This window comes from Carcharodon carcharias, chromosome 25, assembly GCF_017639515.1.
Source record: "Carcharodon carcharias isolate sCarCar2 chromosome 25, sCarCar2.pri, whole genome shotgun sequence".
In the NCBI taxonomy this organism is placed as follows: Eukaryota; Metazoa; Chordata; class Chondrichthyes; order Lamniformes; family Lamnidae; genus Carcharodon; species Carcharodon carcharias.
This window is the reverse complement of record NC_054491.1, coordinates 20,087,238-20,100,077: the sequence shown is the minus strand read 5'-3', so window position 1 is coordinate 20,100,077 and position 12,840 is coordinate 20,087,238. Positions and strand designations below refer to the sequence as shown.

The 12,840-nt window shown below is 43.0% G+C and overlaps 1 protein-coding gene across 2 annotated transcripts in view; it reads left to right on the top strand.

Annotated features, from left to right (window-relative positions):
• Nucleotides 1-10,739: 10,739 nt before the first annotated feature.
• Nucleotides 10,740-12,840, top strand: part of tmprss4a (transmembrane serine protease 4a) — a 48,918-nt gene continuing 46,817 nt past the window's right edge. Inside the window, exon 1 of one of the 2 annotated variants that reach the window (XM_041174421.1) lies at nt 10,740-10,888. In XM_041174421.1, the coding sequence (XP_041030355.1) occupies nt 10,868-10,888 (21 nt within the window). In that variant the 5' untranslated portion in view covers nt 10,740-10,867. The remainder of the gene's footprint in view (nt 10,889-12,840) is intronic. The other variant, XM_041174424.1, reaches the window with a different exon arrangement.

The following is a 12,840-nucleotide window of genomic DNA, read 5'->3' as shown; positions in this document are numbered from 1 at the left end:
AAAAACAAACCAGAAAGTTGTTATGATCTGGAAAGCACTGTGTGAAAGGGCGGTGGGAACAGATTCAATCTTCATTTTCAAAAGAAAATTGGATAAATACTTGCACAGAAAACATTTAGAGAATATGGGAAAATAATAGGGGAATAGGACCAATCAGATAGGTCCACTAAAGAACTGGCATAGGCACGATGGGCTGAACAGCCTCATTCTGCGCTTCATGATGCTATGACATAGGGTCAATGAGGTCTTGTGGTGCAGTGGGTAGTGTCCCTGTCTCTGAGTCAGAAGCTCCAGGTTCAACTCCCACTCCAGGATTTGATGGCCAAGGAAGTTGTGTTTGTAATGTAGCAAAACAGGTGCAGGATCATCTTGTAAAGTCTTCCAACACCCAACAATGGCAGGTAGTTAAGAATGGGAGATATCCCTGGTCAGCCATGTGATGGAAAGAAACTTGGAGCCTCTGTGTTCATCGTTCATAACTCCACTACAACATGTGTCTAAAAATGCATGTAGCCACAGCAACTTAGGGAAAGATTTTCCCCCCAATGGGGGGGGGGCTGTGATGCACCAATTAAGGCTCGCTCAGCGTGACGTCCACCGGGAAGCGCTGAGCGCTCCCTGTGCAGTTGAGGGGGGGGGGGATTCCCTCAGTCGGGTGTGCACTCTTTCGTGCATGCGCATGACAGAGCGCATTGATCTCCCTGAGGCTAATGCTATCTCAAGGAGATCGGCTCCAAATTTAAAAATGTTAAAGAAACGATATCAAAATTTCCCTGACATATCCCCTCATGTGACACTGTCACATGAGATGGGACATGTCCATCACTTTAACTCAAACCTTTATTAAATATTTAAAAACTCTCATGAAACCTCATCCCGCCCATGGATGAGATTTCATGCTTTTTCCGAAACCCGCCAGGGCTCCCGGTCTGCCCGCCAACCTTAAGGTTGGACGGGCAGGTCCATTAATGATGTCAATTACTTTTTAAATGGCCTCAATTGGCCATTGGCAGGTCGGCGGGCACACAGCTGATTCGGCGGCGCCCCCACCAACCTGAAAATGGAAATGACGCCGGGTGACATTGGGAGTTTCGCCTGACATTATCCTGTGTCATTTTATGCGTCGGTGAGCGGGCCCCACCCCCGCTCACTGACTGGAAGATCCTCCCCTTAGACTCTGAGGGTATGGCTGGCTCAGTTGGTCGGACATCTGGTGTGAACCAGATTGGTGCCAACAGCATGGTATTCGATTTCACTCCCCACCACCACACACCCTCCACTCCCTCCTCCCCCCTTTGCCTTCCCCAGAACCTGTGCCCCCCACCCCCCCACCCAGCTGGGTGGATTTGGGACCTGCTCCCTCGGCCTACCTGTGGTGGATGTCGCAGCGCTCTGGGTCAGACCTGCCTTTGGGCAGAAAACTGAAGGGCGTTTACGACTTTGCACTATCTCCCTTCCTAAAGGACGAGTAATATATTACATATAATTAATCTAAAGTACAGGGCAGTCAGTATTTCTTTTTATCTGCTTGGTTACCTCACAATGATCTTTGACAACTTACATTTATAATGCACCTTTAACCTCATAAAATATCTCAAAGCACTTTAGAAGAATGTTATTAATCAAAATTTGACACTGAGCCAGAGGAGGAAATATCAGGACAGGTGACTGAAAGTTTGTTCAGAAAGGTAGATAATGAAGAAGCAGTTTAAAGGAGGAGAGGTGGAGAGAATTCCAGAGCTTAGGGCCCAATCATGGTTACCAATGGAGGGATGGAAATCAGGTATGCTCATAGAATCCAGAATTAGACAGTTTACTATTCTCCAGCTAACGTTAATTGTTATTTTTCAGCAACACTTCCTTTATTACATTTTTTTTCCCCCCAAAATGTGATCTTGCATAATATCAGAGGAGTTAGAATATCTAGGAGGAGCTACAGTAAAACACTGACCAGAAATGGTCTTATCTCAGTCAAGGCTCCGAGTGCCCAAACCTGTTCGATGTTTGTTTTCCCAACAAATTGACGTCAGAATCCTGTGAGTCAGTCTTTCAGTCTCTTGTTTTTCACTAAATGCTTCTGGCCAATGAATGTTTTGAAGAAACTAGGTGAGCGAACCTCTATTGTATTTGTGCAGCTTCAGTTAAAAGTATAAATTCTACACCTTTTGCAAGCACGAAAATCTCATTTTTTTTTTTGTTCATCTGACAAACTTTTATATTCTCTGTTTGACATTTTAATAACAAATACTAACATCGTGACACCAATCTACATTCCAGCTATATTGCACACCAGGTACCTTCCCAACACAACCTGATGTAGGGTGAAATTATCCTTAGGGGAATGTTCATAACAAGTGCGTAGAAAGATACAACACTGGCCATTTTGCCCAACAGGTCTATGCCAGCAGTTATGCTCCACCTGAGCATCCTTCCACCTTACTTCCTCACACCCTATCAGTATATCCTTCGTCTCTCATGTATTTAGTTCCAGCTTAAATGCGTCTATGCTATCACCTCAGCTACTCTCTACGGTAGCAAGTTCCACATTCTAACCTCTTTGAGTGAAGAAGCTTTTCCTGAAGCGCCTATTGGATTTAATCATCACTGTTTTATACTCATGACCCCTAGTTTTGGACTTTCCCACAAGTGGAAACATCTTCTGTAATTCAAACCCTTTTATAATCACAAAGGCCTCTATCACCTCAACCTTTTTTTTTTCCAGAGAAAGTAAGTCCCAGTTTGTCCAATATTTCCTGATAGCTTTTAGTTTCTTTCTCCTGAAATAATCCTTGAAAATTTTTACATCTTTTCCAGTGTTTCTATATCCTTTGTTATGGTGTCCAGAACTGGGATAACATGTTCAAACCAAGGTTCTACACAAGCTCAAACTATCTTCTCTACTTATTCAATTCTCTCTGTCTAGAAATGAAACACAAAGTTTTGTTTGGCTTTTTTTAGTGGCCTTATTAACTAGAGTTAATCAATTGGTTTGGTTGATTGGCTGAATTAGCACCTTCTATTTATGCAGCATTTCATATTAACTCTATTTGCACTCACTGGTAAAGTTAATAATTGAACACCATATTTCCTTCCCCAATTACCATTATTCGTTTCCTGTTGTATCTTGTTTCTCTTTCTCAGTATATTCTTGTTCAAATCTAAAGGTGAAAACTTCATTCCTTTCGAACACTTATTAACTAACAGCTACTGGTAAGTGAGTTTGTTCTTCCACCCTCCTTCCTTTGAGAGAACAGTTCAACAGGATTCGGTGTTGTCACTTCTCAACTTATCCATGTTGCCTTTTTTCACCTACAAGTTGAGCTTTGGTTGGTTAGTCACTCTGGCATCCTGTCCTTACCTGATGTCCACAGATTTCCACTTTTCAGTCTAAAATCACAGGATAATATGTTTAAATCTTGACTGATTTCACTGTTCCCTCTCCTTCAATTCCTATGTTACTTTTTAGAGGACTGTGTCAGACCATTCCAGTTATGCTTCTTGTTAAATGCAAATGCATCAAATGCTCTGCTGGTGGCCCTCGTTCCTTCTCAACAGAAGATTGTGGTTTGGAACTCAATACTGAGGGCCTGAGTGTGCAAACTAGACTAGAGATTCCAGTGCAGGAGGTAGGGAATGCTATATTAATGAAGATGCTTTTCTGTAATTACTCCTTAAATTTAGGTTTCTGTTAGCTTCTTCGTTTGGTTTAACTGAATGTTAATGAACCTCCGGCCTTATTGAATGAACATCAAGTTCTTTTGGCAGAGCAGGCTTCAGGGTCCAAATGGTCATCTACTACAATTTTTTCGTTTATATTCTTGGTGCCCCAGCCAATATTTTTCCTTCAACCAACAACAGGAAGCCTTTTTGCCCTTCAAGCCTGTTAGGCCATTCAACAAGATCATATTTGGTCTTGACTCCATTTACCCACCTTGTCTGTTTATCCTTCATACCATTGGCTGGTATAAAAAATCTATCCATTTCAGATTTAACATTATTTAATTAAACCAGCATCTACTGTTTTATCTCTGGGAGAGAATGTGAATAGAATCTTAATTAGATTTAAGATACATAAGTGAAGGGCATTGTTTAATTAAATAATTGAAGTAAAGCAAGACTGTGGGGACACTGGGGTTGTAGATAGAAAGCAGATACATGTAATGTAGCATTTTGTAAATGTCTTATCAAGAAAAGCATTAATCCCTAGTTTCAACAGGTTTGGGATTGGATTAACCCTCACTTCTACCATCCCACCTTCTCTTCTGAATGGCTTGGCTCTAATTTTAATGTTATGTCCCCTTGTCCTAGATGCCTCCATCCTGCCACCCAAATAGATTAACTCAGTGTTATCTAGTTAGTGCACATTGGATGTTACAAATGCAAGATGGCTGCTGAGATTTTCTACAGAATAATTGTCCCTGCACTTTAAAGCAATTCTTTGGAAATGAAATATCTTGGAAAGTGATTTAGACACTCTACAAATACACATTGCTTTCCTTATTCCCCTCTTATTCTAATTATTATCTTCAGTATCTGGAACAGACGGGAACTTAGACACTGTACATACTCAGCTAGAAAGGGAAACCCCTCTGGTGTAACAAGTTTCTGGTCAGTGGTAAAGAAAGTTGCCGGGAGGTTTGTTAAAATGGAAATTATATTTACGGACTATAACCACTCCGTTTGGCAAATCATGTGACTGGTTCATTTCCTAATTGCTGCAGAGCCTCTTCCTAACGCAAGAGCAAAGGGGAAAGAGTCCTCTTGGAGCAGAATGCAGGGGAAAACCACTGCATGCAGGAAATGACAGGGAGTCACAGCCTCTGAGGAAAGATCCATCAGTGTCCCTCGTTGCAACTAGTGAAGGGAGGGATTCTTAACAACCTCATATTTAAATGCAGGCACTGTCCAATTTGTATTTTTTTATTAGTTATAATCCACTTTTTGTGGGAGGGAATGATATCCAGCGCTCAGTGGCATCATTACATGTTATTGATAAATTAAGAAGTGCTTATTAGGAGTCTAGGAAAATCTGGAATGCAAAAAATCTGCTTATTTCTAACAAATTCATATGAAGACCAAATCCTATATGGCCTTCAACAGCTTCATATAATCTCCTCTCCCAGCCCATGTACCCTGCACCATGGACTTTACCCCATCTATTCACTCATCTGAGGGCAAGGCAGCTGTGAGTATTTCTTGATCACCAGAGGCAATACTTCAATTGCTTGTAGCCTCTCTCTGCCGGTAGTAAGAGAGTAGGGAATGTTAGGATCTGTAAGGCAATGCCCATGAGTCAAAGGAAAACTACCTGTAAGAAACCTTTTATTAATAATTAGCAACAGACTAAACAAATGGCCTTTCACTCTAGAAACCGTGGCCAAATAGTTTCATCCAGTTCTTTAATCACATTCTTCTCCCTCCAAAAAGTGCTTTTGTTTCTTTCCATCGGCATGTAGATTTTACAGCTGCCATAAAGGAAACTGTTTGCTAATTCCACCCCTCTCCCTGTCTGTTAAATATTTAAGGGCACGTGCATTATCGCCGCAGTGAATGGGAGTGAGTTTGAGACGGCTCCACCTATTCCTCAGCAGCAGAAACTCCATTGCAGGGAACGCAATGCAAAATCTATTCAAAAGGACCAAGGACAGACGACAGGTAAAAGAGCACAAGGTATTTCCTTTATGTCTGTTTCCAAGATGTGGTAGAGAGATATTTGCATAGGTGCGATCTAATAACATTTTTGGCTGGAGTTGGGTTGAGGACCCAGAGGAGAAAGGTCGGTATTGCAAAATCCTATTGGCCGGGCTGAGGTGCAGCTTTTGTTAAACGTTATTCCCACCCTGACCAGGTCATAAGAATGGGAACAATCCAACAACAAGTTTCATTTGTATATTATTATTTCATGGGATGTTGGTGTTGCTAGCAAGGCCATCCCTAATTGCCCTTGAACTGAATGGCTTGCTCGGCCAGCGCAGAGTCAACCACATTGCTGTCAGCCTGAAGTCACATGTAGGCCAGATCGAGTAAGGATGGCAGGTTTCCTTTCTAAAGGACATTTGTGAACCAGATGGCTCTTTTATGGTCACCATCACTCAGACTAATTTTATATTCCAGATTTTATTAATTGAATTAAAATTCCACCTGCTGTCATGGTGGGATTTGAACCCATGTCCCCAGGGCATTACAAATCCAGTGATATCACCACTATGCCACCGTCTTGCCCCTTTAATATAACACCCATGCTCTCAAGAGAGGGACTCTTGTTAACCTCTTTCACTAGAATCAAAGCTGTTACTTTTGGGAAGGTAAAGCGATTGGTCCTTTTTGACAATAAATTTTCCTCTACAGGACATGGGAACATTTCCCCAGGCATTAGGAGACCCCCACTCTCCCCCACCACAAGTAAACATATTGAATCACAATTGTAGAGTGCAGAAGGAGGCCATTCAGCCCATCATGTCTGCACTGGCTTTCCAAATGAGCAATTCACCTAGTGCCATTCTCCTGCCTTCTCCCCATGACCCTACACATTCTTCCTTTTCAGATAACAGTCTAACTCCCTTTTGAATGCCTTAGTTGAACCTCTGCTACTCTCAGGCAGTGCATTCCAAATTCTAACTATCAGCTGCACGAGGAAGCTTTTCCTTATATTGCTTTCGATGCTTTTGCCAATTACTTCAAATATGTGTCCTCTCATTCTTGATCACTTTTATGAGTGGCAACAGTTTCTCCCCCTCGTTATTTTCAATACCTCTATCAAATCTCCTCTCAGGCTTCTCTTCTCCAGGGAAAACAGTCCCAACTTTAGTTAGAGTTGTGGTGATTGCAATCAAATTGAAATTTGGACCTATGAGGCATGTGTAGGAGAATCCAATGGGAAATGTTAAAACGGATGAAAATGGGAAGGTTTTTAAAGAATATTAAGCCTTGGTTTGACCACGCTTATTACTACGTGCAGTTCTTGTTGCCATATTATAAAAAGGATATAGAGGAACTGGAGAGGGTGCAGAGAAAATTTGTCTCTGCACCACAGGAAAGGATTGACAGACTGGGTCTCTTTTCTCTTGGTTGGGGGTGGGATGGGATGGGGTGAGGCTGAGGGATGATATTTAAAATTATGAAAGGTTTTGATAGTGTGAATTCAGAGAGAATGTCTCCTCTTGTGGGGAAGAGCATAATTAGAGGCCATCAATATAAGATAGGCACCAAGAAACCAAGGCACTTTACTAAAGTCTGGTGAGAATGTGGGGCTTGCTGCCACAGGGAGTGGTTGAAGTGAATAGTATAGATGCATTCAAATAGTCGTTTGGTTGTACAGAATTAGAGAATTGAGAAAAGAGACATGTCAAAGATTTTTTGTCTTGCACTCATCAGGACACCGGAGGGATACTAATATAAGGGGAAAACAACAATTTATACTGTATGTGAAGAGAGTGATGATTGGTAGAGGTGTTGCCATGGAGAATGTACCAATGATGGTGACTGACAGCTGCCAAGCATTGTTTTGAAATTTAAACTAGGCAGCTTGACCCTAATTGGTCAAGGCATTGCCCTGAGGAATGAACCAGTGAATGGCTGTCCACTTATTTTGATTAGCTGAAACAGACATAATGTGTGTACACGTTCTTTCTGTCTGCAAAGAACAGGGCCCTGTGTATTAATATATGTAGCTTCCACTACACACAAATACACCACATTGCAAGCCCGACTGACCATCTTAAATTGGTTGTCAGCGAAATTCTTAGCACACTGAGGATTATTTAGCAAATGTTGTCCAGTCACGGAATCATATCTAATGTTGGACATTGTGTTTTGAGTTTTGCAGGCACGGGCTGGTTGGGTACGGTCTGTACTCTACCCATTGCAGACAGCAGCTGGTACATGCTGTTTGATATGAACTGCCAGTCTATGGGACATATGGCCTATGTACCTACCATCTCACTGGCCATCCTGTGCTCAAATTCACTTTTGATATGGAGCAGTCAAATGAACTCCCCTTCCTTGATGTACTAGTTAAGAAATCTGCCAGGGGGTTCTCCACCACCGTCTACCACAAGCCTACTGGTCAATATTCAAGTTAGGATTCTTACAGTAAGATTGGTCTTATTGGCAACCTTGTAAATAGGGCCTGAGCCATTTGCTCACCATGCAAGCTTGATGCTGAAATAGGGGCATCAAAAGCATCCTGCAGGATAATGGCTCCCCTGATCAGATCTTTTTGCGCTGTATATCATGCAAACTCAAGAATGGGCCTAAGGCTGTCATTTTGGCCCTGAAAAGTGCCCACTTTACCTCCAATTACCCTGGACGGGCAAGGTATCTAAAAAGTTTGAGCAACAGGTGAAGCTAGCTATTTCACGCTGCTACTGTGCAATATTGCTGAAAAAAGAGACATGTCTTAGCTTTGCCCCTGGCACTTAGTAGGAACTCACAAGAATACCAATACAAGGGGAAAACAACAATTTATGCTGCGTGTGAAGAGAGGGCTGATTTGGTTGGCAAGTGGCAATTGCCATGGAGAATGCACCAGTGATGGTGACTGACAGTTAACTGCCAAGCATTGTTTGAAATTTAAACCAGGCAGATTTATCCTGATTGGTCAAGCATTGCCTGAGGAATAAGTCAGCGAATGGCTGTCACTTATTTTGTTTTAACTGAAACAGATGCAACATAAATGTACTTTCTATCTGCAAAATGAATTAATATGTGTAGCTACCCACACAGGCAAATGTGCCGCACTGCAAGTCCGACTGGCAATCTTAAAATGGTTGTCGGCGTAATTCTTGACACACTGCGGATTATTTAGTTACTGTTGTCCAATCACAGAATCACATCTGATGTTGGACACTGTGTTTTGAGTTTTGCAAGCACGGGCTGGTTGGGTACAGTCTGTACTGTACCCTGCCCATTCGAACAGCGGTTGGGACATGTTGTTTGATACGATCTTTGGGATGTACAGTCAACATATCTAGCATCGCACTGCACTGAAATTCATATACCACGTTACTCATTTGTACGATAGGCAGAACATCTTTTTGTCTTGACGGCTGCATCCTGTTAGTGGCGAAGACCACTTGTGTTGCTACTGCATAGTAGCAGTGTGAAACAGCTAGATTCACCTGTTGCTCAAATTTTTGGGATACCTTGCCCTTCCAGGGTAATCTGAGGTAGACTGGGCCCTTTTCAGGGCCTTAGACCGGTTCATGACTTTGCGCAATATACAGCACAAAATGATCCGATCAGAGTAGCCATTATCCCGCAGGATTACTTTGATGTCCCTATTTCAGCATCAAGCTTGCATGGTGAGAAAATGGCTTGGGCCCTATTTACAAGGTTGCTGATAAGACAAGGGTTATCTGCCACTGTAAAGATGCTGCCATCAAGCCAAAATAGTCATTCTGCCTATCACAATGCAATGCGTCTAACAACCACCTCGGGGTAAGAATTGTGGTGAGACACTTGAGGACATTTGAAAACAGGGGTGTGGAAAACTGGAATCCCTCAGCAGGTCTGCCAACTTTGGTGGAACGACAGCAGTCAAATGTTTCAGTCCTCAACGCTCCTCCAGGGCTGGGAGATAGATTGGGACAGTGTTTTTAAATAAGAGCAGAACAATGGGAAGAAGGTTTGGTGGGGTGGGTGTGGCGGGGGGCGTGGGTGGCGCTGGGAGAGGGAAGAACAGGGAATTGAACTCTGTTTCTGATCAGGGACTAGCTGTTCTGGGTACAGATATGTCCGCAGGGCAAAAATTTCTGGATGGACCAGTTTTTGTGTTCTGTCAACCAGACAGTGGCGTTAACCATTTCACTGCTGTCGCTGACTGGGCTCCCACTCTCTCTCTCTCTACATTGTCACACAGCTGATTCTAAATGTAGATTAATTCATGTCAGAGAGGAGTGGGTGGGAAGGGTTGGTGTACAGGCTTCAATATTGCTAACATTCTTCATGTAAGTTCTGACCTCAATCTCACCATGGCCTCATTTTACAGTGTAAAACACAGCCCTACGTGCAGCTGGGATTCATCTCAAAATCTAACATTATACAATTCAACTGTCCTCATGTTTTGGTATGTGATATCGTTGACCTACATGGCGATGACGCCTTGGTTATAATATAAACTACCTTGATTTAGATTCCAGCCTGTAATCCACTCCCTTGTATCCATTTTTTAAAAATAAAGTAAGCTTTGCATTTATATATCGCCTTTCATAACCGCAGCATGTCTTGAAACACTTTACAGTCAATTAAGTATTTTTGATGCATAGTCTCTGTTGTAATTAAGGAAACATTGCAGCCGATTGCACACAGCAAGCTCCCACAGACTGCAAGGATCCCATAATCTATTTAGCAACGGTGGTTAAGGAGTATTAATATTGGCTGGGATAGTGGGGAGAACTCCCAAGTTCGTTTTTGAAATCATGTTGTGAGATCTCTTGTGCCCTTCTAAGATGGCAGATGGGGGCATAGTTTAACCTCTCATTCAAGAGATGGCATCTCTGACAGTGCGGCACTTCTTCAGTGCTGTACTGGGAGTGTCGGCTGAATTTTGTGGAGAGTTTCCTCAAGCCGCAAACCTTCTGACTCAAAAGTTAAGAATGCTGCCCACTGTGCCACCAACAGGCCCTGAAGTGGTCCTGCGGCTGGCTGTATCTGTTCTATTTATAAACCATCTACATGTATGTCATCATGCACATATTTCTGTGAGACACTGATCTGTCTGATCCTCCAATGTGCTATCGTTTCACTCGGCATTCTCTACTCACCTGGGTTTTCTTAGATCAGCTGACATCACTTGCTGCTTTCATAGAATGAGCACTTCCTGCTCACTGTGAGCAAGCTTAATGTTCTAGCTTCTGTAGCTGCAACAATGGTTAAAAAGTCCCTAAAGGTAAGTGAGAAGTTTCTCATTTGTCTCTGCACACAGGTTGGATTGTTTTATTGTTTGTTTTCTTTTTAAATTAGCCCAAGTTTATTGGAACACAGGCACACTGTACACCAAGTTCTGTCGAAGGGTCATGAGGACTCGAAACGTCAACTCTTTTCTTCTCCGCCGATGCTGCCAGACCTGCTGAGTTTTTCCAGGTAATTCTGTTTTTGTTTTGGATTTCCAGCATCCGCAGTTTTTTTGTTTTTAACACTGTACATGCCTGTTTCACTCTGGATCACTGCAGGGCGTGTCCTGTGTTGTTTCACCTTGGATTGTTGCAGTTGTTAATGTTAATGTTTTAAAAGCATTTAGCACTTTAGGAAGGATGTGAAGGCTTTAGAGAGGGTGCAGAAAAATTTGAGTGGTCCCAGGGATGATGGACTTCGGGTACCTGGATAGACTGGATAAGCTGGAGTTGTTTTCCTAAGGCAGGAGGAGGTGGGAAGATATGATCGAGGTGTTCAAAATCACGAGAGGCCTGGACAGAATAGATGGGGAGAAACTGTTCTCCATTGGCAGAAGGGCCGAGAACAAAATGATTTAAAATGATTGGAAAAGAAGCAACAGCAGGGTGAGGCAAATTTAATGCACAGCCTTTTTATTCATTCATGGGATGTGGGTGTCACTGGCTAGGCCAGCATTTATTTCCCATCCCTAATTGACCTTGTTCAGAGGGCATTTGAGAGTCAACCACATTGCTGTGGGTCTGGAGTCACATGCAGGCCAGGCCAGGTAAGGGCAGCGGGTTTCCTTCCCTAAAGGACGTTAATGAACCAAATTGACAATAGTTTCACAGTCATCATCAGACTTTTAATTCCAGACTTTTATTGAATTCAAATTCCACCATCTGCCACAGCATTACCCTGGGTCTCTGGATTAGTAGCCTAGCAACAATACCACTACACCACCGCCTCCCTGTAAGAGCGTGGAGGAGGCAGCATCAATTATGGCTTTCAAAAAGGAGTTTGATAAGCATCTGAGGAGAGAGAAGTTTGCAGGGCTATGGTGGTTGTGGTGGGTGTTGGAAATGGGATGAGAAGTATTGCTCTTGTCGAGAGCCCGTACAGACGTGATGGGCCAAATGGTCTCCTTCTATTCTAAGGATTCTATAAAAACAGCTCTGGCTCATTTTGCGCCCGGTATTAAGAGGCCAGGAATAGCATCGGTCTGGCTGGCTGGGGTCAACTGTTTCCTCCAGCTTGGTTGTGCAACTATTAAACATTTTAATAGGTTATATGTCTCTGTTTACACTGTACCCCTTGAATCTTGCTGAGTCCCAAAGTCTTGCTTACCTGTCTCGGGTGTGAACCCAGGTACGTGAGTGAAAGAGGGTGGGTTGCACAGACTCTCCTTGTAGTTTCTGTCTCTCTATTCCATCGTGAAGCATAGCAGCACGGTGTGATCCCGTTCTTACCCCCAATGGGCCAGCCCCTACACACTCACGACAAGTTGGATTCACTGCATGGTGATTAAGCGTTGCAGCACTGGCTGGTTTTATTTTTCTTCCTTTTCCTACCCTTCTCCATCACCCTCACCCTCTGATGGGTACTGAGGCTAAAAGCTGCAGTTCCAACTCTGATCCAATAATTGCTAGCCAGACTAATGACTGGAACCTGGCATCACTCTTGGACTTCAGCACAAGAACCAAGGCTGATACTCCAGTGTGGTATTGAGAGTGTGCTGCACTGTCGGAGGTGCTGCCTTTTGGATGAGATGTTAAACTGAAACCTAATCTGCCTCAACATCCTACGGTACTATTTTGAAGAAGAGCAGACAAGTTCTCCACAGTGTCGTAGCCAACATTTATCCCTCAATCAACATCACAAAAAACAGATTATCTGGCCATTGTCACATTGCTTTTTGTGGGATCTTGCTGTGTGCATAGTAGCCGCCGCGTTTCCTACATTACAACA